The sequence below is a fragment of the Giraffa tippelskirchi genome, chromosome 1, assembly GCF_054371585.1.
Source record: "Giraffa tippelskirchi isolate mGirTip1 chromosome 1, T2T-mGirTip1v1.2.pri, whole genome shotgun sequence".
NCBI classification, from domain to species: Eukaryota; Metazoa; Chordata; class Mammalia; order Artiodactyla; family Giraffidae; genus Giraffa; species Giraffa tippelskirchi.
Genome location: NC_137275.1, coordinates 209,423,863 through 209,451,790, shown reverse-complemented (window position 1 = coordinate 209,451,790; position 27,928 = coordinate 209,423,863). Strand labels below are relative to the sequence as shown.

Below are 27,928 nucleotides of genomic sequence, written 5' to 3'. Positions count from 1 at the left end.
TGTTCTTCCTTTTCACTTCACCTGCTAACTCCATTGATACATCCACAGATAATTTGTGGATAGAGGAATGTCTGCTCAAATACTCTTTTCTAGTCCCATGGTTTGCTGGGCCAGGGCATTGTTTTATTTCCACTTGTTGGATGAGACCTTAGACGTCCGTTAGTTCATTTATAGACAGATGGGTTAATTGAGTCAAATGTTCAGCCAGTATTTGTTGAACACTAACATGTCCCAACCTCTGTTCTAGGTGCTGGGACATAGAGGTGTACAGAACAAATATGGCCCCTGTCCATACAGAACTTCTATTCTAGAAAAAAGACTGTGATCCAGCCAGGGGTGGGGGAGGGACTTTCCCAAGTTTGCATAGCCACCAGAGGGATATTCTGGGAATGGAATACAGCTAAACCTCTGCTGCTCCAAGCAGTGCTCTTTCTACAGTGCTCTCTTGTGCTGCTCTAGCTGTTCCATTAATCTCCCAGCTGGGAAGACCTCCAGTTCAAGAGTTAGGTCATAGTCAAGCCTACATATCCTTGAAACCATCCTAATAAGCACATGTAGGAAGCTTTATAGAGGGACTTCACTCAGTTTTCTCATCATTGGAACTTTTTGGACATTTTGTTTTCTGCCTAAATGTATACCCGTCCAGGTTGGACAGGGGTTAAATTAATGTTTAGGAGTCTAGGTGAGGAGCATTCACTCTTCTTAAGACACCATCATGACTCCAACCCGGTGGAAATGTAAAAGTTGCACAAATTCTCAAAAGCTCCAGAAAAAGTGACAGGTCTAGATTCTGTCTCTGTGAGATGCAGTCTGGCAAGAAAGAGCATTTCTTTAAGTGAATCTTGTATGATATCTGAGATGGTTTTGAGCAGTACACGGATGACAACTTTTAATTTTAACCCACCTCAAAATAATTTCATGGTATTATTGCTTAGGAGGCTGTTAAATAGGGGAAAATTACTTAAAGTTAATTTAAAGATGGTATCATTTTCTGTGGGTGTGGTGAAACTTGTGTGAGTAGTTTCGTAGAGATGGAAGATTGTAAATTGCTGCTGTAAGAGAAAGCATTTTGGGTTTTGTATTAAGATTTGTTTGGGAGGAGTGATGTCACCAAGATGGTAAAAATAGATCTTTGCTGACTTTCCTCCCCCCACAAAAAGATTCCTTTGGGGAACAACATCAGGCTCTGTCCCTCATTAAGTGTGAAACTTGGGCATGATTTGATTTATTCTGACCCTCAGTTTACCTGAAAAATGGAGATCAGGTATTCTGTGGGTTGTGTTTAGTTACTCAGTCGTGTCCGATTCTTTTCAACCCCACGGACTGTAGCCCGCCAGGCTCCTCTGTCCATGGGAATTCTCTAGGCAAGAATACTGGAGTGGGTTGCCATGCTCTCCTCCAGGGGATCCTCCCAAACCAGGGATTGAAACCATGTCTCCTGCCTTGCGGGTGGATTCTTTACTATCTGAGCCACTGGGGAAGCCCTGTGGGTTGTTGAACGTTAAATCAGATGTCATTGTGTGGATGGATGACTGATAGCAAGGTCATAGCACACAGCTGACATGCAATTAATCTGAGTTAGTTTACTTCCCCATCTGTTTCTGGCTACCTGTTTGGCTTTGTCAATTTGTTACTTTTCTCTGGGTCTCAGCTTTCCTTGCCTTGAAATTGGGACTTTGGTGAAATAACATGAACGTGTTGCCTCTTGGAAACTTGGTGCTTGGGTGGGGGATCACCTGGGACTGACTAGTACTGTGGGCTGGCCCCTGCTTGTGGCCCCTGGAGGGCAGGGCTGGGCCTTGTTTGTAACTCTGTCCCAAGCATCAGCAAGATAGCACAGTGCAAACAGGCACATGGCAAGGAGCCAGTGAATCTTTGCGGAATGAAGGTGAGAGATGATATCTGTCCTTTCTCCTTCACAGAGTATTTTGAGAGTCAAATGAAAGCACCTTGAAAAGCATAAAATCCCAGCACATGTCATTTTCACCTTGATCCATTGTGTGAACCCAGGTCCCCAGGGGTTTCAATTAATAATAATGACAAAAAAGTCTTAAGAACATTTTTGTCTTGGCTTGCTTTCTTCTACAAGGTTTACTTTCCAGAAAAAGTGAAGTTGCTCAGTTGTGTCCAGCTGTGATCCCATGGACTCCTCCTCTGTCCATGGGATTCTCCAGGCAAGAATACTGGAGTGAGTTGCCATTTCCTGGAAAGCCTGCTATGAGTGTAGAGGCTTGAAGTGGATTTACTGAGAAGCTAAAGGAGATCAGTCCTGGGTGTTCATTGGAAGGACTGATGTTGAAGCTGAAACTCCAATACTTTGGCCACCTCATGCAAAGAGTTGACTCTTTGGAAAAGACCCTAATGCTGGGTAGGATTGGGGGCAGGAGGAGAAGGGGACCACAGAGGATGAGATGGTTGGATGGCATCACTGACTCGATGGACATGGGTTTGGGTAGACTCCGGGAGTTGGTGATGGACAGGGAGGCCTGGCGTGCTGCTATTCATGGGGTCGCGGAGAGTCAGACACTACTGAGTGACTGAACTGAACTGAACTGAAAGGAGTTTCACTTTCAGAACCCCCTTCCAAGGCCCTGGTAGGGGTCTCAGCAATCAAAACTTGCTGAAGGAGGATGTTTAAAAAATATTCTTTTTCTTAGAGAGAGCCCTCCAAACTGTGTCAGCCTCAGGCTTCACACAGTAGCATCTGCCCCTCCAGAGACCTGGGGGGACAGGAAGGGCTGTCTTCTTCCTTGGCCTCTTCCTCCACACCACCCTCCAGGCTTGTGCACCACTCCAGTCCACTGCCTCCTCTTGCGAATCTGGCATTTTCCAGTGGGATGACCAGCAGGCTGGCCAGAACTAAGGCCTTTTCGATGGGGCCAGAGCTACTCAGATCAGGACTGGGCTGGGGAAGGAGGTGTCCCTTTGCTTTCTTCTTTGTCTTTAATGTTTATTTCCTTGGTTCTGTGCTGTGCTTAGTTGCTCAGTTGTGTGCAACTCTTTGTGATCCCATGGAGTGTAGCCAGCCAGGCTCCTCTGTCCATGGGGATTCTCTAGGCAAGAATACTGGAGTGGGTTGCCATGCCCTCCTCCAGGGGATCTTTCCAACCCAGGGATCAAACCCAGGTCTCCCACATTGCAGGCAGATTCTTTACCATCTGAGCCACGAGGGAAGACCTTATTTCCTTTAGAACTACTTAAAATGTGTTGCTCACTGATACCTAATGGGCTCATTAGCTTGCTTCCTGCTGGATGTTTCTGCTCAAACATTGATTTTGCTCCAGCGCCTTTCTCAAATCCTGGCATCCAGACTACAGCTTTCCTTCATCTCTATGACAACATGGGGTTGGCCCCTCTCGATTTTATACCATATGTAGTGGTTAGGGCTTCCTACTTGGCTGGAAGTTGGGAGGGGCACCTCCTGGGGTGGGCCACCCTCATGTCTCTTGCAAAAAGTTCCCCAGCTCCCCACTGTCCCTCATTTTCATACACAGCTGGGCTCTTATCTCCTGGGCTCTTGTCTCTTCTCTTAACCCTGGATGCTCCCTCAGCCTCCCCATTTCTTGTGCTGGTCCAGGGATAATTCCTTGGCTTGAAGTTGTTGTTCAGTCACTCAGTTGTGTCCAACTCTTCGTGACCGCATGGACTGCAGCACACCAGGCTTCCCTATCCTTCACTATCTTCCGGAGTTTGCTCAAACTCATGTCTATTGACTCGGTGATGCCATCCAACCATCTCATCCTCTGTCGACCCTTTCTCCTCATGCCCGTAATCTTTCTCAGCATCAGGGTCTTTTCTAATGAGTCAGTTCTTCACATCAGGTAGCCAAAGTATTGGAGCTTCAGTTTCAGCATCAGTCCTTCCTATGAATATTCAGGGTTGATTTCCTTTAGGATTGACTGGTTTGATCTCCTTACAGTTCAAGGAACTCTCAAGAGTCTCCTTGGCTTGAGGAGGCACTGTCGTTTTTCTATTGTTATCCACTGTAGCCTGGTGCAGTGGACAGGGCTGTGGGTTCTGTCGTGTAGCTGGAGGGCCAGATCCCCAGTCTCCCCTGTGCATGGGACTCAGCAGCTTTCATTCTCAGCCAGGATCTTAGGTCTCTATGGGTCTGGCCCTGTCTCACATTATAGCCACAGCAGTCCTTTTAACAGAAGCCCAGTTGGAGCTAAGGCTTCCGTTATGGCTCAGCTGGTAAAGAATCCGCCTGCAATGTGGGAGATCTGGGTTCGATCCCTGGGTTGGGAATATCCCCTGGAGAAGGGAAAAGCTACCATTCCAGTGTTCTGGCCTAGAGAATTCCAAGGACTGTATAGTCCATGGGGTCGCAAAGAGTCAGACGCAACTGAGCACTTTCACACACTCACTCAGTAGGTGCCATGTGGGACTTCAGAAGATCATTTTTCTGAACCTCCTGAATTGGGCCAGGTGAGGTAGGTGGGGACAGTTAAGGGAGGGCTTTCAGGCTTTACTTAGGCTGCTAGGTCACACATTTCTGAGGATGCCATGTATACCGCAGTCCATGTGAATGGCACTTCCATAAGAACAGTGCTCCATGAAGTTGGGTGCCTTAGCTCAGCTTCCCGTGATGAGAACTAGGTTTGCAAATGGCTTCCCACAGCTCCTGATTCAAGGGCTTCTGTAATGCATTCTCTCCAGAACACAGTAACCTCTGAAGCTCATGAGAACTTTGCCAGGAAAGAAGAGCAAGGAAGAACTTTGGGCACTTTTGTTGCTGCACTGGAGATGTCCCTTTGGAAGACATCCCGTATTGTTGAGGTCAAGGGTCCGAAGAGGAAAGGACTGGAGGGGAGGCCTGGGGCAGCACTGATCCTGACCTGGCTTTTGAGTCTGTCCATCCTTTCGGCAAGACTTCTGAGTGTCAATGGTCTGGCTGTTATTTGCTATGTATTCATGTTACAAATATGGCTTGTTTGGCCTTTTTGATGTGGCTCTGACCAAGAATCTTGTGAAATAAGTCCTGAGGGTTATGCTAGAGTTTACTTAGGGAAATGGATCATAACTTTCTGGCTGTTGGGTTTACAGGTAATACTGAAAACTCACTGCATAGACCTTTAATTCTACTTTAATCTTTGAAAGTCCGAAAGACCTGATCCCCTGAGGGCAGGGCAGGCTTTGGTGACATGGCAAGGTAGCTGGCTGTGGCAGGGAGTTGAGGGAAGGATGTTGTAAAATTATCATCTTGTAAACATCCAGTTGGCAGCCAGACTGCCTTGGTCCAGATCCCGGCTTTGCTGCTTAGTGACTGTGTGACCTTGGATAATTCTGTATCTTTGTGTCTCAGTTTTCTCAAATGGAGTTAACAGTCCTCTCTTAGGGCTATCATGGGGAATCATGAGGTAATAAGCATAAAGCATTTAGCACAATATTTGGCACATCATAAGCACCTCATTTATACTTCAGTTCATTGTATGACCATCGTGTGAGATAGGGAATTTTGTTCCTCTTTGTGTACACAAAGGAGCTAAAGTTCAGAGAGGCTAAGTTATTTTCCTAAGGAAGCACAGCTGGCAAAGGGCAAGAAGAGGACCAGAACTCCAGACTTACACTCTCTGCTAGTACGTTATTACAGTCTATAGAGAGCAGCCCAGGGCAGCCAGAAAATTTCTCAGGTCACAGGATACTGGGCATGGATGGACTGGGATCAGAGCAGAGACAAGAGGGCTTCCGAGAGAAATGCCAGACTTCCTCCTCTTCCTGGCTTCATGGTAATAGACATGGGTGGAATGTTCCCCAAGGCCTGTGTAGAAAGAACATCCTGTGACTCACAGCCACTTCTCCTTCCCTGCCTAACCCCTTTCCTTCCATATGAGCAGCTGCTGAAGTTGAGGCTGTAGCCTCAAACTTTGTTTTCTGTCCTTGTGGGGCCCCTCATGGGTCATCTCGGGAGATCAGATGACCCGTGTGTCAACATTATATCATCAGACTGGAAATCCTTGAAATTTTTGGGTGATTGCAGTTCACGTCCATATGCACTTATCAGAAGTTCTGACTTGAGACCTTAGAGTGTCACAGTGTGGAAATTCCCCAGACCTGTTAAAGCCAGGCAGCATCTCAAAACCCAGCCTGCTGGTTTGCATCCAGGGCAGGGTCTGGCCCCAGCTTGGGCTGCCATCAGGGGGATGCGGTGCTGCACTGCTGTATGGAAGTATTGCTCAAACTAAATTGAATCAAAGGTCAGCTCTGCCCAGACAAGAATAGAAAACACAATTGTACTCGACTCCTGAATAGCATGTACCACACGATATCAGACTGCCTTTAGAGAGTTTGTATTGTTAACATCAAGAATAGTGTTTCATGTCTCTTGCTTTTCCAGTATGAGGTTTATTTACCCTGTGGGTGGCAAAGAGCAATATGGAACTCCAGTTTGTTTCTCCTTGAAATCTTTCCATTTCTAGCGTTCTCATCACTGTTGCGTTTAGGTATAGAGGGGCAATCTTAGAGCGACACTTTGTCCAACAGACTAAGTTGTACCAGGTAGTGATGCCATTTTACATTTAAATATGTTATTACATTCAAGTCTTACAACACCTTGGTATTATTATCCCCATTTTATTGATGAGGAAACTGAGACTCATAGGTTATGTCTTTTGCCCAAGGTGACTGAGTAAAGCTGTGAATTGAATCAGTGTCTGTCTGATCTCAAGGTTCAGCATCTTTGCACCATCTCATATTGCCACATTGCCTTATTCCACAAGTGGCATAGCCAGCTTTTGATGGCAAAATCGTTATAAAGCATTTTAAAAGAATAAAATGATTTACTTAATTCCTATGTAGTTGAAAGAGCCAAAGGTTTGTAAGCCAGAGCTGATTGGGTTCAAATTTACCACTTGCTTGCTCTGTGGCCTTGAGGAGGATGTTAACATCTTTGGGTCTGTTTCCTTATTTGAAAAATGGGGAAAATAATACCTTACCCATAAGCTTGTTTTAAGGATTGTAGAAAATAATACATATAATGTGTCTGATGCTCGATACATGTTAGTCCCCTTCCTCTGCCAACAAGGCACTACCACATCCCTTAAGACATTTTATTAATTTTAAAAATAAGAGAAACTTAAGCAATTTATGCATTATATGTGAACAGTTCTTCCTTAATCCAGTCCTGGAAAGAACCCATTCTCAGCCCCTAATTCATAAACTTATCTTCCTTTCCCCTGTTCCCTGGCTTCCCAGGGCCCTGCAGGCTGATTCTGATCTCTAACTCATGGTGAAGAGCCTCTGGTCTCATTTTTAGGCAGAAAGCGGCTCGTCAGCAACACCTGAATTCCTCCAACTCTTCTCTTTCTTCCCAGATCATTTTCTGTTGGCCCATTCTGCTTGATTTGGTCTTTCTGTTTCTGGACTCTGTTTCCTTCTATTTTGATCTCACCTTCTCTCTGTTCCTTGCCTTTCCTGGGCATCCTCCCCTTCCTTTCTACCTCCCTCGCCTTCAAAGGGGCCTCCACACAGTGTTCACCCAGCTGTTTTCTTGCTTTGTCTAATGATGACTTCTAGTCTCTTCTCTTTCTCTTTAGGTCTGGAACTCACTTGGGCTATTGCTACCTCCCCAGTGTTATCTTTCTTTTCCTTCTGGGCTTCCCAAGCCAGCCTGACTGTGCCTCCCATCCCCACTGCATTTACAGAGCTCCTGACCAGTGTGAACAGCTCACCCACTCGGCTCCCTCTGGGGCCACAGTCTCCATTGGCTGTTTGGGGGCCCGCTTACCATTCAGCTTCTTATCAGCTGTCATGAATCCTTGTTCCAGGGGCTCCTGACCACTTCTTCCACCTTGTCCACTTCTCAGTAAGACAGGTATGCTGTTGCCTTAGCAGGTGGATCCAGGAAAGATGCGTCAGGTCTCTTCTCAACCCTGATTTCAGTGTTGACTGATTCTGGAGTAGTAGAGCAGGCTGGGAGGGTCACAGCTCTGTTCTCCTGACCTTCTGTCCCTCTCCTCTTGGGAGGCAAGGGCAGGGATCCTGTCTTTGTACAGCGTCTGTTTTATTACAGATTCCTACCTTCAGGGAGCTCCAAGAAATATTACTACTTGGAACTACTGCTCTAGTGTTTTGACTTAAGTAGCTGTGTAGAAATTTGTTGAGTAATTAATTAATCAAATTAATCAAATTCCATTCTATGTAGAATAAGGACTGTGTTTTTCCTGGAGCTGTGAGGGTTCCACGGGTCTCAGAAGACTCTGTTTTCCCCAGGACTTGCCATAAAGGGATCAGGAAGCACAACCCTAAATATTGTGGTTTCTCTAAGGAACTCTTCACTTGTGTCATCTAAGACTTTATCAACATTTGTTTTGTTTTGAACTTGTTTAATTTCTCCACTTGTATTTTCTGTTTGAGCAAATTCCAGGAGATAGTGAGGGACAGGGAGGCCTGGCATGCTGCAGTCCATGGGGTCACAAAGAGTTGGATATGACTGAGCAACTGAGCAACAACAAATATTCTCTTGCAGTATGTGTGAGTCAGTATTCAGGGCATTCTATACTGTCATTACTGTTTATCTAATCCACCCCCTAGTATAGCTGATCTCCATTTACAGAAAAATGTAGAGTCAGAGAGTCTAAGCCTCCAAGGGCACATAACTGGAAAATTCTGGAACTGAGATAGGAACCAGGTTAGCCAGACTCCAGAACTTGGGATCTTTCAAGGGTGTATCGGTATCCTTGGCAAGCCCTCACTGTAGAGAAGGAAACTTCTGGGTTGGGAACCCTGGCCCAGATGCACAGCAGGATTTCCTGAGGCTGTGTGCACCCCGGCTCCCAGCCTCCTCTCATCTGCTCTAAGGAGTTACCCTAGGGGGCAGCCAGGTCACCCTGTCTTACCCCCTTCTCCAGAACCCTGAATTTCCCAGGGAAGCCCTGGTTTTCCTGGGAAGGGTCCAGCTGTCTCAGTGAAGCAGGTGGGAGTTATCCTTGAAGAAGAAAGTGGAGCCCTAGCATCAGGAAAACAAATTGAAACAACAAAAAATAACCCAGAAGACACCTGAGTACGTTTGTTTCCAGCTCTTTTCTGGCAGAGAGACGTTTCGCAGTCTTGTTTATACAAGGTCCTGCTTAAGCCGAGTAAAGCCAGGAGTGAGAATCTGGCCGCAGTTTCTCTAGGCCATTGCCCCTGGAACAGGGTCAGGGCTGGAGACCCTCCTTGGGTCCTTTTAAGATGAGTATCTGGGCCTTGGAAGCTGACATGATCTTTCTCTAATTCTCTCTCTCTTTTTTTTCGTTTGCCTCTTCCACCCACTTCTCAAGCAGCTGATCACTGTGGTTTCTTTTCATGTTAAACAAAAGAGACTACAGCGATCTTGAAACTGGAGCCGGGGACTGGAGGGCACTGACCGAGAGTAACCCCGCTGCAGGCTCTGCTGAGGACTGCCCTCCTCCGCCTTCCCGGGCTGCTGCGCTCCCTCGTCTCTCCTCTCTGTTTCTCCGCTGTGCTCAGGCAGGCTGGGAAGAGGCAGAAGGAACACTAAGTGGCCATGAGAGCATCCCCCCACGCCCACCCCATGTATCCTCCTGGTGCAGTGATCCTCCCTGCCACACCCTTCTCCCCTGCCGTGAAAGTGTTTCCTTAGCCTGCTCAGAGAGGCCGGGCCCTGAGGACTGGCAAGGAACTGAGGATTCTGTCCTGTTTGTCCTCAGCCCACAAACACACATTTCACTTGTTTTGTTCTTTGGTCTCCAAGCTCCTGAATTGGTTTCTTATTTTTTTTCCCCGTTTCTTTGCCCCACCTCCTTGCATACAAAGCAAAGCTCTCTGGAAAAGGACAGACCACTGCTGGCTTCTCCAGGCAAAACCAAGGAGGCTGATTTCAGCTGATCAAGTATTTTGGTCCACATTGGAGATATGGCAACAGGAGAGCTCTTGGGGCCTTTTGCTGGATGGTGACTTTCAATTTTCTCTTCAGGCAGCAGAGACCCATGTTTAATTTAGTGACCGGTCCAGTTCCCTGTTGACCATATTCTGTGACAGTATTTATAGCCTCTCAGTTACCCTCGTAAACTCCTGAGGCTCTTTCCCTCCAAAAGACTACTTTCACTTTCTTGATCTTTGTTTTCACAACAACCTGTGAATGTTACTAGCCCATCTTACATCTAAGGAAACTGAGACCCAGAGGTTCAGAAACGGAGAAAAGTGAGGTTCACAATTGCACAGTTAGGAAACAGCTGAGCTGGGACCTGAATTCAGATTTTCTGATGCCAAGTCCAATGCCGATTTAGTTTAATCCCAAGTGTACCTTTTAGTACCAACAGTAAGATGATCCCTGAGATCTTCTATAACCCACACATTACAGATAGGAAAATCAAGGTCGCGTCAGCTCACGTGGAAAGAGTTAAATGGCCAAGTAAGTGACTGTCTTTTCCATTGAGTGTTTTCTATCTAGTATCCAATGACTGGTTTTTCTTACTAATCATCTTCTATCTATGCCCATTCCTCCAGTGATGTTGTAGAGGTGATCATTACCATTGATTCTCTGTAAAATGCTAGATTTCTTTATTCTTTTCTAAAGTTCTGATTAGACAAACCAGTCAGTTTCAACCTTTTCTTCACCTTATAACAGTGTCAGCAGAAAGAATTCGTAATTCTCTCTGACTCAGGAACTCAGCCAGGCAAATACATAGCGCACACATACACACACACATACCTTGGATCATAAATTCAATATTGACTTGGTTGGCAAAGTCACTTCTGTGTTCTTATCTATTCTGAAAGCATATACTTTAGGATCAGAATAGCACTGAAGCTAATGAGGTGTCTTTCCTGAAAGTGATGATGGTATTAGCCATCTTTATTGAGGACCTTTCTTGGTTCTAGGCCTTACACTGGGACTTCAGGTACGTTTCTCTTTTAACCTCATCTCAGTATATTGAGGTAGATGCTTGTCATCCTCATTTATCCTGTTATGGACACTTCTCATGCCCTGCTTCCAGCTCCCACATGCCTGTCTTCCTGGCCCTGGGCTGATGCATCTGAGGAGGTTAGGAAAACTCTAGCACTATCTTGACCTAGTTTGTCTCACACTCATGTCCTGTTTCACCCTTCCCTACCCACAGCAGGTCATCTCAGTTCATTACTTGATTCACTCTTATGTGTTCATCCACTCCTTCATCACCCACCACTGATAGGATGCCTCCTTAGTGCCAGGCACTGCTGTCCTTTCGAGTAAGTCCTGGCCCTCAAGCACTTCTGTTCTTCTGGAGAAAATGATGTGGTCTCAGACAACTGTAGCTCGGGGGAAGCACACATAGGAGGCTATTAGGGTATGGAGGAGTGGCCACCGGACCCAGCTTGAGGGCGTCATGTCAGGACAGGCTTCCTGGAGGAGATGACTCATGGCCCAAATCTTAAAGAAGGGTAGGAGATAGCTAGGGCAAGAGGAGAAGGGCCATTTCAGATATCAGGCTTTCTTGATATTATTGGCTTCTCCACTCATTTTCCTGCCAAGAAAAAAAATGGAGAAAACTTGAGACCACAGGTACAAAATCACCCTACTCTCGCCTCACATTGTACCTCGTCCTCTTCCTTCTCCCATCCTACTCCCCAAATCTTAGGTTCTGAGGAAGCTCTTCTCTGCTTATCTGCTTGTGTGTTTATTTATTCACTCAGAAACATTGAGAACCATGTGTACATAGCACTATGTCTACAGGGTGTCCTGGTCCCTGCATCATGGGAGGTCTTCCTTACCCTCTCCTCATCAGCCACAGCCTCTGGAGATTTCTGGCTCTCTGTTCTTTTCCAGAACCTGGCCTCAGTCTGTTCAGCCTAACTCCCCCCTTGAAACAGATAAGCCTCATCTGGGTCAAATGCTTCCGTGAGTTGCCTTCCAGTGGCTCTGTCATCCCTTGCTCTGCTTTTTCTATTGATTTGCCTCTTCATCACCCTTATCATCCTTGGAAGTTCCTTGAGGGAAGTGTCTGTATCCCTACCTTTTCTCTATACATCATTGTGGTACACTGGGCAAGGTGAGTAAAGTAAACCCTTTTCAATAATCACAATCATTTTTTGAGCAACTACCATGAACCCCTTGCTCACTATTCATGCATTAGCTAGTGTTAGTGAAATTCGCTCAGTTGTGTCCGACTCTTTGTGACCCCATGGACTGTAAGCCCTCCAGGCTTCTCTGTCCATGGGGATTCTCCAAGCAAGAATACTGGAGTGAGTTGCCATGTCCTCCTCCAGGGAATCTCCCCAACCCAAGGATCGAACCCAGGTCTCCTATATTGCAGGCGGATTCTTTACCATCTGAGCCACCAGGGAAGCATTCATGCATTACATGAAATATCTCTAATCCTCATACCTTTGAAAAGTGGGTACTGTTACCCTTACCTCCTAGGTCAGAAATCTTGGGCTCAGGAAGGCAAAATGAGTTTCTCAAAGCCATGCAATTCGTAAACAGCAGAGTCCAGCATCAAAGTTAAGTTATTCTGTCCCCATACCCCTGAACTTTTCATTTCACTAATGTTTCCCAAACTTGGCTGGAATCATCATGGTGGAGTTTTATAAAATTCTGATGCCTGTGTCTTAGCTCCAGAAGTTCTGATCACATAGACGTTGTTAGGGGGTGTGGCCTGGGCATTGGGATTTTTGTAAAGCCCACTCAGGAGTCTCATGGGAGCTGAGGTTGAGAACCCGTGTGCACTGTACTGCCTTCCTGCCCCCATGCTGGCTGCAGCTTGTTGTTGGTGGCGTGTAAATCTGAATCCACTTGTGTGGTATCCATGTGACCAGAATGCAGGTTCTTCGTAGCCAGGGATCTTTGGCATTCCCTGCTGCTACCCCACATGGCTGCCTCACGTGCACTGCCAAAGGTTGTTGACTGTTTAATCAGCCTCTTGGCTCTTCTGGCTCATCCAGAGGATTCACTGATAGGTGGTTGGGGTTTGATCACATCCAAATGTTCTCATCAGCAGAGCCTGTTGACTTAACTGAAACGTCATGTAAACGCAATGCGCATGCTCCTTTGACTAAAGCGTGTTGCTTGTGACCTAGATCCATTGCATGTGCAGTGGGGTCAGCCTTCCACCTTTCAGCAGCCTTGCTCTGGAGGGAGGAGGATATTCTGAATTTGCCTAGCACAGTGTCGATTCCTTCTCTGGCTTTTCACTCTCAGGAGTGGCCTGCCTGGGTCACGGACCAGGTTAGCTCATGTGCATATTCTGTTCTGCCTGGGTCTCAGGGAAGTTTTTTTTTTTCACCCCTTCCTTTACAGATGAGTCAGTGGAGACACAGCTAGGTGAGATGACCTGGCAAGTAAATGGATGCGGAACCCAAGTTTTCTCACCCCTCAGTGTGGTACTTCTTTCATTGTTCCACAACAGTTAGTGTCAGGCTTTCCAGGTCAGACTGCAGTTGAAGCCACTAACTTTCCTGTCTTCTTCCTGTTTACCTCTACCTTTGGGATACTGGGACACCTGGGGTGTACTTTGTGTCTCTGGGAATACAGTTCTAGTGACCAGGGGTCCTGTTTACTCTTGGGGTGCAGCCTGGGGATTGCCCCAATATCTGCGAGCTATTCTTGGACCTGTACAGCTGAAAGGAAATCTTCTTTGATGCTTCTCTGATACTTCTGAAATCTTCCCAGCCCTGATCCCATCTCCTGGTAATTATTTTCCAGTCCATTCATTGATCAGTAATTCTTTGCCTAATCTGGGCAGTGAGATGCAAGGATAAAAGACATATTCTGTCTCCCAGAGGCATAGTCTAGGGGAGTTAATATGCAAATAAAACAACAGTCCTAAAAGGATGGTCCTCAGAACCCTTGCGTTAGAAATACAGAAGATGCTTATTAAAATGTAGATTCTTAGGCCCCACTCTAGAGCTACTATTTCAAGATCTTTGGGAATCCCGCCCAGGAAATTACCTTTTAGCATGTCCCTAGGTGAATCTTCAATGCTCTGAGGTTTGGCAGCTACAGAAGTGAATACGATGGTGAGAAGGCAGTATCTATATGTGATGGGGAGCACCAGGCAGGTGGCAGCCTGCAGGAGCATCTTTTCTCAGGAGGGACACTCACTCGGCCAGGACCACTTCTTAAAATGTGTCATGGGGAATAACTGGGAGTTAGCCAAATAAGGTGTAGCCAGAGAACTGTTTCTCTAGAGATGTGAGTCATGCTCAGCGTACCCTTCTGCGGTGGTGGTTTAGTCGCTAAATCGTGTCCAACTCTTGTAACCCCATGGACTGTAGCCCACCAGGCTCCTCTGTCCATGGGATTTCCCAGGCAACAGTACTGAATGGGTTGCCATTTTCTTCTCCAGGGGATCTTCCTGACCCGGGGATTGAACCCGGGTCTCTTGCGTTGCAGGCAGATTCTTTACCAACTGAGATTATTAAAAGTTTACCTGAGCAGAACATGCCTGAATCAGACAGCACTGATGAGAGTCTGGCTGGATTTTGAGACCTCCTTCTAGTTTATCTCTGCACATCACTCCCTTAGCTCCCGGGATTAACTCCTGTCATCTTTTTAAGCCTCACCTCACAGCCCTGTTTTCAGATCAGACATCTGTTTCTCATCAGTTAAGTGATTTGGGTTTGCTAGGTTTGCCCCCTAGAGGTTGGCTCATGCCAGGGCCTGTGGGCTGCAGTCTCTCAGTGATGTCTGGCCAGTCATGAGGTCTTGATGAGCCGGCCTTCTCTTTATTGAATGAAGTTGGGTTATTAAAAGAGAGGGGCAGAAGGAGAAGTGGACACTCAAATGAAATATGGCAGAGAAAATGAGAACATTTCAGTAAGGGGGACCTGCGAAGCATCTCGTCACCTCACATTTTGGAGATAAAGAAGCTGAAATTCGGAAAGATGATATGAAATATTGAAGTGATACCACTTGGGCGCAGCCTCCAACTCTAGGGACTAAAATTGGATTTCTGGCTAGTGCTTTTTCTGCTTCACTACACTGGATTAGAACCTTTTCTAAATGTACCTGGAGGGCTTATTATTTAAAGTGACTCTGTAGGAAACCCTGCAGCAATACAATCATTTAGTAGTGTTGATTTTTTTTAACCGTTTGCATGTGTATTTTCTTAAAGCAGGGGCTGGCCTGGGTGTGGGAGCTCTGTATCATGTGTTCCACGTCTGAAATTGAAAGGAGACCAGGCCTGTGAAAGCACTTTGATATGCATAATGCTTTGCCCCGTGGTTCTCTAAGGGTGGGCTCCAGACCAGCGGGTGACAGCATCGCCTGGAAGCTTGTTAGAAATGCAAATTATCCAGCCTTACCCCAGGCCACTGAATCAGAAACTCTGGCGGTTAGGAGACCAGTTTTCACAAGCCCTGCAGGTGATTCTGATGCCTCTTCAAGTTTCAGAACCACTGTTTTGCATCAAGAAGAAACCAGCCCTTTGGGCTTGTGGGAATAAGGTTTTAAATATTTCTTGAGTTTAGCTGTCTGAGAGGGCATTGGGGAGATAGCAGCTGTGGGGTCAGGGTCACAAATCTCAGATTTGCTTCCTTATTCTTGGAAAAGCAAGAAAAGACTATGTGTGTGTATGTGTACAGCAGTGTCGCACTTCACAGCTTCAGAAAGCACTCTTTTCATGTCTCTGCTGTTGAAGCAAAACTCCCTGAACCTCATTTCTATGTGTGGTCAATTGGTTTAAAATGAGGCAATCAATATTAGGATATTTTGCTCCATTGTGCTTTTTTTTTTTTTCTCTTTAGTTACTCATGAAATGAAAATGAAACACTCTTTCTCCCGCAGGCTTGAAACTTCAGGACTTTCTGGTAGACAATGAAACCTTCTCTGGATTCCTGCATCACAACCTCTCTCTGCCAAGGCCAACGGTGGACAAGATGCTGGGGGCTGATGTCAGTCTCCGCAAGGTAAGCTGTGATCTTCACCTTCCCTGGTGGGGCTCATGGCAATGACATTATATGAGAGCACCTGGAAGGAAATGAATAAACTCCTGTCTTTGTAACGGTGCTGAAGGAGGTTGGCAGCTCCAACGCAGCGTCGCCTGTTTTTACCTCCCTGCTCAGGCTGGCCCTGCCACACCATCCAAAGAGTGGAAGGTGCAACCTCGCATCATGAGCCAACTGGTTGAAATAAAACTGATTTCCTGCCTGTCAGTTGGCACGTGTTGATTTTGCTTTTTTATTTTGTTTGTTTATGAAAGTCCCTCAGTTGTGTCCGACTCTTTGAGACCCCATGGACTCTTCAGTCCGTGGAATTCTCCTGGCCAGAATACTGGAGTGGGTAGCCTTTCCCTTCTCCAGGGGATCTTCCCAACCCAGGGATCGAGCCCAGATCTCCTGCATTGCAGGAGGATTCTTCACCAGCTGAGCCACAAGAGAAGCCCAGGCATGTGTTGATAACGTCTTCCTAAAGGGGAGATGAATGTAAGATGAATTAAGCATTAAAAAAAACCTCACAGTTCTGAAATAATAACTTGGGTTGAGGATTGTCACCGAAAGTGTCTCTTGTCTATAAAGTCTAAAACAGATTTTAAAAATGTAGTGCTTTCTTTTTTAAAATTTAAAATTTAAATTTAAATTTTGTAAAATTTAAATTTATTTCTTTTTAATTGGAGGATAACTCTTTACAATATTGTGTTGGTTTCTTCCATATATCAGCATGAATCCACCATACGTATACATATGTCCCTCCCTCTTGAACCTCCTTCCTACTTCCCACCCCTCTATATTGCCACAGAGCACCAGATTTGAGCTCCCTGCATCAGAATAGCAAATCCCCACTGGCTATCTATTTGTAATGTTTCCTTTAAAGATAGATGAGAAAGATATCTAGAAAATATAGAATAGAAATAATAAATAAATAAATAGAAAATAAATAAAAAGAAATAAAAATATTTAAAATTAAATAAATAAAATAAATGGAAAGATACCTATTATTAAGGAGAAAATGATTAATTTTTTTTAAGTTTATAAAATCAGGAAGCAATATTAGTGTTTATGTGAAATTTTAACCTTAGATTTTAAAGAACCTTCCTCTGGCATTATTAGATAATCATACGGCTCCTATGCAGTGGGCAGCAGGCCCAGACTGCATAGTTATTGATTTCCAGAGGACCTTCTCAAGTTCATTCTCTGGCAGAAAGGGGAACTGCTTCCTTACCCTGTCTCATGTCTACATACTAGCTTGACTTTGCCATAAGCAGTAGTGGAACTGTTTATGCCCCAAAATAAAATCTTTGCTTTCCATGATATAGAATTTTTAAAATTAGAAAAATGTTCTTACTGCTTGCCCTTATGAGTCTAGGAAAATATGCCTGTGTTTACCAGTTGTGCGGTTGGGAGATGAGCCAAAGGCAGCAGGCTTATAAAAATCGTTAGCATGATTTCCATTGCCCCCTGCCAATTTCTTATCTGTCACATCCCACCAGTTTAAAATAAGGGGCATCCTAAATATGGAAGTGGTCCTTGCAAGGTAATTAGCTCTGTAGTCACTGTTGTCACTGTCTTAAACACAAATACTAAAGGTCGGCTGGCAGCAAGAGCTAGTTAGAGAAAGGAGGAAAAGCAAAGTGTACTTGAGTATCTGGCAGTAGGTGGAAACTTAATGGAAACCGTGACAGACCAAGTGCTCTGCAGTGTTAGAAAGCTGCGTGGGTCTTGAGAAGCTTCTGGTCCATCACTCCTATGAGATTGTACTATGAGCAGGTCAGGCTGCCTTAATTGAAACAAACAGAGAATGTTGTAACAGAGTAATAGAGTCTGAATTGTTCATTCATTCGATCCACAAATATTTATTGTCCACATGTTCCAGCACTGAGGACACAAAAGGAACATGAAAAAACAAGGTCTCTCATCTTATTGAACTTTTGCCTAATGGACAGTAAGGGCCATATGTGAAGTGTTTATTTAGGTCCAGTAAAGCTAGTTACATAAGATATGGCCAAGGAGAAGTTCTTTGCTATAATGAATAGGCCAGTTCTAAGCCATTCTTATCTGTCATGAGATAAGAAGCTTGACTTTCTAGTACTCTGCTTTGATACAAGTAAAAGGAAGAGTTTCACATTCTGAAGTTGTTTGAACATAGTTCTTTGCATTAGTTAAATATCTTTATCTACAAATAAATCGTATAAACACATTTTCCCCCACAATTTAGCCCAACCGCGGTTTAAGATATCATTTATTTCAAAATAATGAGAACTTTCAATCTTCTCTAATAAGAGTGGTTTGAGGAGTTCAGACTCCAGATTCCTATTTGCTGAGTCATGTGTCCCACTTTTGAGAAAAAGAGTTGAACTCAGGATTTCCCTTCACAAGGAGAAGAGTGTGGAGGTGGTGAGTCAAATGCCACATTCTGATTTTAAATGTCCTGTAGCATCATGCCTTGCTTCATCTTGAAGTTCGGTAGAGATCCAGTGCTCTGGACAGGGTATAGTAGTGTCCATTCCTCAAAGCGATATTGATATGAAGTTCTCCCAAGAGGCTTCAAGGACCCTGCTTCCCGTCTTTGTAATCTAGTTTTACTTCTCTCTTTGCATGAAATGTTTATAGGTATTTTTGCAAGGTTACCAGTTACATTTGACCAATCTGTGCAATGGATCAAAATTGGGAGAGGTGATTCGACTTGGTGACCAAGAAGTTTCTAGGCTTTGCAGCCTGCCAGGGGAGAAGCTGAATGCAGCACAGCAGGTGCTTCGTGCCAACCTGGATATCCTGAAGCCAGTCCTGGTGAGTAGCCTTGCTGTGTCGCCTACTTTGAGTACTAATGCTTTTGGAATGTGACATTTTTCCCTGGACAGCATGACTCTGTTTTTGTGGAAACATAGGGCTGGCTGGGAATTGGAGATATGATTGGCTCAGTGGTATTCTAACTGTCCTTTCAAATTCTCAGCCACCTCCCCAAGAGTCAGTGAGGGAAGAGTGAGTTGGGTGTGGCTCTGAGTCCAAGTCTGAGGTCCCTGGTGCCTGTTTCAGAAAAGACCTACTTTTTTTTATGGTTTTTAATGTTGTAAGGGTTCATTTGAAGAAAGAGTTCTCTAGATTAAAAAAGCCTTAAAACCATTAATGGGAAGATGGATGTCCATTTTAAAAAGCCTATCAGAAAGGAAACACTGAGATATCTCAGTGGGAAAACCCTGGGATTGAATGGGAGCACATGCAATGATTAACTTAAAAAATGACAAAATTGCTTTCAGGGGTTAAAAAATACCAACAAAGTCTGATCATCAGTTGGGAATCACTAGTTCAAAGAAGCAGTCCATGAGAATACACAATCATTTCTAATCCAAGAATAGGGCTAAGTCTGAGCATTCTGGCTGTCAGTGCTATGTCTAGTTCCAGAGTAATTTTCTTTCTTTAGGTTTTCTGGGAGCTCTGGTGAAATGCCTTGTGAACAACATCCTTTAGCATCCATCCAGCGTTCAGGTTTCCTGTTTATCCGACAGCTCCCTGATTGTCAGTAGGCTCTTTTAAAACCAGGGGAAAAGCCCTGGAAGAAGAACATGCCTGGAAAGAGATGTTCCTCGTTATAACAGAAAGACATTGGAAACTTCTGGGACTTTGCACACCATGATTTCTCTAGAGAAAGATGGGCCCTCCTGGGGGTACTAAGAAGGTTCGGTTTCTAGACCCTGTACCTGGATCATCTCCTAGAATGTTCCTTAGAAACACATCCCAGAGTTTACACTCTTGACTGATCATCGAAGAGTCCTTGTATCCTGCTTGATTCTCTGGTGCTAACAGCTTCTGCCTGAAGTGAAGGAGGTAGTAAAACTGAATTCTGATGCTTCCATGGCAGGTTTTATTGTGGCCCCAATCAGTGTGAAGGGCTTAGCCCCAATGCTCAAGATCTGTTTTTTTTCTCTTCCAGAAATAGTATTTTCTATTTCAGTGTTTAAAAAATGTACTGAGTTGTTTTTTTCCAGTGGTCTGTGATTCTGTAGTATAATTTACAGAGTTGTTTGCAGCCCCAGATAACTGGCCTAAATAGTCAGATAAGCTCACCTGTGAAGACATTTGCAGCCTGCTGGCACTTTCTGCATCGTGAGTCAGAGTCAAAGGTTGTTTTAAATACTAGCCCATTTCCTTGGACTATTTTGGTTGTTTTGCTTTGCTTCACTACAAGACAGAAATGTTCACCCTTTCAGCTGGGATGATTTGAGCTTTGGAAAGATGGGTGTTTTTAGAAGACAGAATAAATTTATTCTGGTGCCCATTCATTGTTTCATTTCTGTTTACTCATTAAACACCTGTTGTGTGCACAGCCCAGTCAAATCCCTCCAATTATGTAATTTCTGAATTATGCTCTAAGTAGAAAGACAGCAAAGCCATCATAATCTGACAGTCAACAGCTTATGGTTTGACTTGAAAAATCTCTCCCTAGTTGGGAAAATTAGTGTGATTGGGAGTGTGGAAATGTACTGTCAGAACTGTCAGCTACTTCACAACCCATCCTGTTGTGTTGTGGTGGAGCCTTGTAGACCAGTTGGTTCACGGCAGGTGTTGATTAGGGTGGCTGCCATATGCTTCCTGCACATCTCTTGGGCATAGGAGCATCTCAGGTTCTGCTCCTGCCTGTCAGCTGTTATTGTGAGATCTCTCTTCCTAAAATCAGAAAATGGGGCTTTTGAATTAGAACATGGTGAGTGGCCAGGATGGCTCTGTGTAAAGATGTTTGAGGAGATACCGTTGGGATGAAATGACTTCCAAACATTTTGAAATGTGACTCTTATAGCAGTACCTTAATTGGAGCACTGGAATTGATGTTTGATTTATATTAAGCAGCCTTTTGCTTCTGCCACTTGGTTGGAATTTTGATATTGGTGATGGTAGATGGGTGTGCTGTGAGACCTCCTTGTACACAGGCAGTTAATTGTGCCAAGAAATACAATAGGAGCAGCAACCAACATTAGGGGGTGGGAGAGAGAGAAACTGTTCTGTCAATATGTATTTCTGCACCAAAAGCGGATTTCGAGGAGAGACATGCTTTGAAACATTTCTGATCGCTCTCTCTCTCTGTTTTTTGATGTGGCTATTTCTCTGTTTTTCAGCCAAGATATTCTGATTCTTTCTCCTGGGTCTCCTTCTGTCCTATGATGACCACTTGGACCACAGTATTTTGACAACAGTGGGGAAGTGTGGCAGGGTAGAAAGGGTGTAGGCTTGGGGTCAGCTGTTTCTGGGTTCAAATACTGCCGCAGCATTTTACCAGTTGTGTTAGCTTAGATAAATTAAGCCTCAGTTTCCTATTCTTTCACATAGTGATAATGTAGTTTGCCCTTTACTGTGATTATTGCTCACATATATGAAGAGCCTGGCACAGGGCTAGTACACATTAGATGCTCAATAAAAAGAAGTGAATAATTTAATTTATGTGAATAATATAAATTATGTGCTTGAAAACAGTGCCTGATAATGTAGACATTTTCTTCTGTAGATCAGTGCTAGGAATCAGTCATTAATGTTCATTACTTTTTACATCTGGATACCACCCTTATGGCAGAAAGAGAAGAAGAACTAAAGAGCCTCTTGATAAAAGTGAAAGAGGAGAGTGAAAAAGTTGGCTTAAAACTCAACATTCAAAAAACGAAGATCATGGCATCTGGTCTCATCACTTCATGGCAAATAGATGGAGAAACAATGAGAGACTTTATTTTTGGGGGCTCCAAAATCACTGCAGATGGTGACTGCAGCCATGAAATTAAAAGATGCTTGCTCCTTGGAAGAAAAGCTATGACAACTTAGCATATTAAAAGGCAGAGACGTTACTTTGCCAACAAAGGTCCATCTAGTCAAAGCTATGGTTTTTCTAGTAGTCATGTATGGATGCATGTGAGAGTTGGACTACAAAGAAAGCTGATCACCAAAGAATCGATGCTTTTGAATTGTGGTGTTGGAGAAGACTCTTGCAAGTCCATTGGACTTCAAGGAGATCAAACTAGTCAATCCTAAGGGAAATCAGTCTTGAATATTCATTGGAGGGACTGATGCAGAAGCCAAAACTCCAATACTTTGGCCACCTGATGCAGAGAACTGACTCATTGGAAAAGACCTGATGCTAGGCAAGATTGAAGGTGGGAGGAGAAGGGGATGACAGGATGAGATGGTTGGATGGCATCACCGACTTGATGGACATGAGTTTGAGCAAGCTCGGGAATTGGTGATAGACAGGGAAGCCTGGAATGCTGCAGTCCATGGGATCACAAAGAGTCAGACACGACTGAATAACTGAACTGAACTGAAAGTGCATTTTATTGTATGTTAGAACTGATTGACATAGTCTAGAGATTAGCATGTGGACAGCTTCAGGGAGAGTGTTCATTCTGCCATAATTGCCTTTGGATTGGAACATACCTTGGAACAATATTTCATTAAGTCTTTGAAGTGTTTCTTCAGTGCCCTTGGCTTTTTTTACTAGTCCTATTCCAGCCCTGTGTACTTTCTTGCTTGTATTCTGAGAGTGACTCTAAAGCACAGTAAACACTACCCATTAAAGTTTGTCATGCATAACCAAATAGAGCAGTAACTTTGGGAAGCAGAGCATCTCTAAACAAGGCATGAGATATTCATCAATAAAACTAACACATATTTACTGTCTGTCTGCTTTGTACCAGTTACTGGTTGAAGGCGCTGAAGTTTCAGCCATGAACAAGGCAGATAAGGTCCACGTGGCACTTTCATTCCAGTGGACACTGAGAACCAACTTTAAGGCTGAGATTGGGAATTTGAGGAATTCTTCACAGGTTCTGGGTTCTGTAAAGTGAGGACTGAGCAGCTCTCTGACAACAGTCTTGTTCAACATGGAACACCGTGATCCCCAGTGAAAGTCTGTGTGGTTAAGTAGACTTGGGCTCTCGTCCTGTCTCAGTGATGTGAAGATGGTGTCTGGTCCTTGTGGCGAGGGAAACAGTGTCTGATTTGCGTTAGCAAGGACAGGCGTACAGACTGACCTTTATTTCAGTAACAACTTAGACACTGCACAACCATGTGACTAGATTGTCTTGACTTCTGGTGGTACCTTCACCTGAAAACAGAAAGTTCTGTCTCCATGAAACAAAGTATTCTGTTTCTGTATCTTCTGATGTGTGTAGTCTGCTCTTGCAAAGGTGGAACTCTGTTCATGGGACAAAGGAGGTAAGGTGAGCGGTGCCCTAAAGTGCCCAGAGGACTAGTGAGCTCACAGCTGGACCGTGCAGGGATGGAAGGAGCAGGCAGAAGAGGAGTGAACAGTCATTCTTGTCTTGAAGGGTCTTTGTTTAGCATCTTCGTGACCCTTTGATAAGGACTCAGCTTGGCTCATAGCTTTTGAGGATTAGATATTTCTCAGTTTGTCACATGCAGTCTTTAAAGCATTTGTGTAGGTGTTTTGCACCTACAATGTTTTGCAGGAGAAAACACTTGGTTTTCCCTCTCCTCCTGCCTGGAACACAGACTCTTGTGGGAAGTATCAGGTTTTGTTTGGTTTTGTATAATTTTACTGCCCACCTGTTTACAACATGTGTTTTTGCCTGACAAGCAGTTGCAATTGCTATCATTTGGTAAATTGTAGAATGACACGTCTCAGGGATTTACTCTTTTAGACTCTGTTCACCTAATTCCTGGGAGAACAGGGGAAGCACAGAAGTGGGGATAAATTACTGAACTAAGCAGTGTGTTAATATGATGACTCAACTCCATCTAGACAGATGTTTTTGCCTCAAATATACTATTTTTTCATTGAAATAGTATAATTAGTTTACTTGAAATAGTATAATTTCTTTCTTGCCATGTCTAAGATAAAGGCTTGATTTTTGATCCTGAATTATGTGGTAGTAGGTATATTTAACTATGTTTAGAAACAGCAAAAATGAAACATTTTAATGCATTAATCACATGTAATTTAAAATTTAATATTTAAATTGTTGAATTGCTTTTAAAAGATTAGTACTGTCCTTAGACATGAGTTATAATTCCCTACTTCAATAAAAATTATTAAAATGTTCCTCAAAGGACAATTTTTATTGTCATGTAGATGACTGCAAAGAGACAATAATTGCTTTGGGTGATGATAGTCTTTGTATCTGGTATGTGGCTTACTTATTTTCAATTTGAAGTAAAACATAGAAATCCCAGCCCTGGGTTGGCTTTTCTGAATATGGGCAAAGTGAAGCAGAGATTGTAGTAAGTTTGAAATGTACCAATGAACACATTAAAACATGCATTTGCAGGGAGAAAACAAAATTGTGTCTTATATTGAGAGTACTATTCAAATATATGTACAAGCACATCTCATTGTAGTAGTGGAGTCCCTGCAAAATTTTGAGTGTGGATAAGATTTTTTTTAAACTTAAAAGGATTTCCAATTACATTTTAATTTCACATATGCTCTGTCTTGTATTTCTGTCTGGCTGCATTAATAGTCATCTCTCCCACTTGTCCCTTTGTATAGCTGTCATCTGTAAACAAACACTTCATTTGTTCAGCAAATATTTGTTGAGCCCCTACACAATGGGTCAGGGAGGCAGTGGTAAACAAGGTATAGATCTGTGTTCTCTGCTGTTGGGGAGAGGAGGGACAAAGAAAGGAAGAGATGCTATTCAGAATGATAGCCTCTCAGCTGGGTGCTGTGCATCAGGAGACCTCTGATGGGGTGTCCTAACCTAGTCTTTGAGGATTAGGAAAGAAATATCCTCTAAGTTGGAACCTAAAGAATAGAGGTTAGCCATGCAGAGGACATGATGTGTGCATGGGGCTTAGAGGAAAGAGGCAAGAGAAGGTGGCATTTAGAGGATCTGTGTATGATTGAATAGTTCAGAGTGGATTAGATGTAGCTACAAGGAATTTGATGGGGAGAGGAATGATAAGACATGACCTTATAGAGGTGCTGAGGGAAATGTTCATTTAGCCTTTGTAGGCTATTGGGCCACATCCTTGGAGCAAGGGGAGCACCATAAGGCTGCAGATGTGAGTGACTTGATGAGGTGAATATGGAACAGTATATTTGTGAATTTGAATAACCTTTGAAGCAGGACTCACACCAGTCCATTTCTCACCCTCCTAATGTGCTCTTTCCTTTGCTTTTTACTTTTCTTCCACATTTATTGGGTGCCTAGTTATTATGTGCCAGGAACTGTGCTGGACAGTGAGTTGAAATAAAACACCAACTCAGAAATTAAAATCCAATTGACTTTGATAAGTTATTGCCTTTTAAAAAAAATTCAGTCTTTTACAATTTAAACTAAATTTTTGGTGGGGCACATGCTGCAGCATAAACAGAAATAGAAATATAATATTGAACACATGAAATTCATATAATATTATAAACCATTGTTACCTCAATTTTAGAAAAGAAGAAGAGAATTCATGTGGAAGGAAAAACTTAGGGAGGATAAAAAGAATATAAAGAAGTCATCTATTAGACCCAGAAAGGATGGCATAATGGCTTTTGTCATTATGGAGCCAGTGCTCCAGAAAGTCATGGTTTCAGGAAATATTGCAATGTTGTGATTAACACATATTACAGAAATGGGTAGGGACTTTGAGTAATATAATACTCATTTGTCTGTTCTTCTTATAATGATAGTATAGTATTTAGTTATGATCTAAAAATATTGAATAATACATGAATTCCTGTTAGCTTAACACAGAATGTACAGTCTTCACTAAAGATTTAATTTTTCCCCTTTTCCCTGTTTTCCTTCATACAAGAAAATCTTGCCTCCTGTGCAGGGGAGCTCAATGGGACCTCTATGAATTTATAGACAAGGGAATGCTTTCGGTTAAGAAAAATAGTAGTAGAAATTCCAAACTGTGAATGGCTTACTGGAGCTCTTTGGAAATACTATTGGCAAGCTTTGTGTGCCTTTGTCAAGTAAATATGAGCAAGAGACCACAGTTAATAGTTGGTGCAGGCACTTGGTTCTCAGACTTCATTGTGTGGCCTTGTTTCAAGGCATATTGCCTGGGGTTAGTTTTGTTCAAGGAAGGTAGACATCTTTCGAATCTGATATGTATTCAACCTAACCTATATTCCTATCCTTCATTCCTGCCAATCTCCTTCCCTCTTCCTTTTTTCTTATTTTTCCTTGAATTAAAAAGAAAATTATGAAATAGTTCCTTTCAAGAAATAAGACACTACAGATATAGCTGTTGTCATCTGTATATTCCCCTCTTTCCTCAAAGATAGCTGGTATCCTGGAGTTGCATATTTTTATCCAACTGTATATGTATTCAGTTCAGTTCAGTTAAGTTCAGTCACTCAATCGTGTCTGACTCACATTCAGTTAATAACAATATACTGTATTGGTTTGCATGTGTTCACATTATATATGTGTGCATGTTGATCTGCAACTTGTCTTTTTCACCCAATGTTATGTTTTTGAGATTTATCTATGTTGATAAATGTGGCATCTGGTTAATTTTAACTGAACTTGGTATTCCACTTTTATTCTAAATTTTTTTAAAAAAATTCCATTCTTCTAGTCTTTGGCTTGTTTTTTCACTTTGTTGATGGTGTCTTTGGTGCGTAGTTTTTACTTTCAGATGTTTAATTCCCATTTTTGATTTGGACTTCTGTATTTTAAGAAGACCTTCCTTACTCCAAGTTCATAAATGCATTTTCTCCTCTATAACTTTTAAACTTTCATTTTTCATTTTAGCTATTCAGTCTACCAAGAATTTAATTTCATATAGTGATGTGAGATGAGAAAATTACTCTCTTAGATGAGTAACTACTTGTCTCAGTAACACTGGTTGAATAGCCTATCTTTCCTTATTATTGTAATATTAAATCTGATTTACATCAGTCTCCTCTCTGTATTTTATAATATCCAAGCCCCTAAAAGTGAAAGGCAATAGTTTTTACCTCCTATGTCTCCCAATTAAGACTTCTCAGTTTGTAAGTTTTTCTTACCAAGGTCTCTGTGTAGGTTCAGCTTTCAGTGTGGTAGCCTTTAGGTATAATGTGAACTTGAAGAGAGAAAGGCAAAGCAAACCAAAAGCCCGCCACCTGGTTTTGCTCATGATTGCTTCATGAAAGGAATGAACATTAACACAGCCTGTGAGCTGTGTCACAGAGACCTGCCGGAGTGTGGCATTTAAAGGAAAGCCTGGGGCCATCAGGACTGAGAGTGTGGGAAGGCTGGTCTCTGGCGAGTGAGCCGTTGTAGGAGAGCTTACTGATCGTGCTGGACAAAATTATCCATAGAACTTTTAGACAGATTTTATCAGAAAGGAACATTTGGGGTTATGCTAGGATATTATGATGATCATGATACTTAGGCTTCTGCATCTGCTGTTTCCCAGAGCTAATGATGAACTCCATCTATTCATACTTTTAGCCGTCTTTTGTGTCATCTGCCATAGGATTTCACGGCTATCTCTGAGATAAGACAAGTATTAAAATAGTTCAGTTTTCTTTGGATATCCAAGGATTTGATATTGAGCAAAATGAAGCTTATAGAACTGCCAAAGAAAGATGGGCTTTTCTCTGAGATTTTTTTTTCCTATTGGACAAATAAGAGTGATGAAACTGATCCTGCGTCTTTTTTTCTTTGGAAGCCTGAAAACTTCAGAACCAGTTCTGGCCTCAGAGTCTGTGCATCATTTTTCTTTTTTTTCTCTAGCTTAGACTTTCTGTCCTATCCTACCTTACCTTGGGCCTCAGTTAATTATTTTCTTATATTGGCTATGCTGCTAAGTGGCATATAATAGCAATATATAAATGAGTAAATATAGTGATTTGACTCAAACTAAACATAAAGCAGGTACTTTTAAATTATTTTAAATTAATTTTAATATATATGAAAACAATACATTTTAATATATTAAAATAAGTTTTAATATGTTTAGCAGTAAATGATGAATTTCCAGTGTTAGAGACAGTGCTGACTTGAGTGGAATAAGAGAGAATTCCTTCTTCCCATGCTTTTGGCAGTTTTAAATGTTATCCTTTCTTCCTTTCTTGTGAACCATCACAAACTTGTTTCTCAAGGCCATTTGCATGTTGCCTTTCTAGCAAAACCATAGACAGAGT

The 27,928-nt window shown here is 43.1% G+C and overlaps 1 protein-coding gene and 1 long non-coding RNA gene across 7 annotated transcripts in view; one reads left to right on the top strand and one right to left on the bottom strand.

The window, feature by feature from the left end:
• ABCA1 (ATP binding cassette subfamily A member 1) overlaps positions 1 to 27,928 on the top strand; it is a 141,470-nt gene that overhangs the window by 47,012 nt on the left and 66,530 nt on the right. For 5 of the 6 annotated variants that reach the window (XR_014063903.1, XR_014063908.1, XM_081524467.1 and 2 more), the window contains exons 1-3: positions 12,586 to 12,818; positions 15,707 to 15,828; positions 18,469 to 18,645. Coding sequence is in view for 4 of the 6 variants with exons in the window: in XM_081524467.1 (XP_081380593.1) it covers positions 12,740 to 12,818; positions 15,707 to 15,828; positions 18,469 to 18,645 (378 nt within the window). In the remaining 2 variants the exon portion in view is untranslated. Of the gene's footprint in view, positions 1 to 12,585; positions 12,819 to 15,706; positions 15,829 to 18,468; positions 18,646 to 27,928 lie in introns of those variants that run through there. The other variant, XM_081524458.1, reaches the window with a different exon arrangement.
• LOC145519860 (uncharacterized) lies at positions 5,390 to 12,483 on the bottom strand. The gene is made up of 5 exons (XR_014063975.1): positions 12,337 to 12,483; positions 11,127 to 11,447; positions 9,348 to 9,455; positions 7,727 to 7,893; positions 5,390 to 5,761 (listed from the first exon to the last, which is right to left on the bottom strand). It is a non-coding gene; the product is annotated as an uncharacterized LOC145519860 (long non-coding RNA).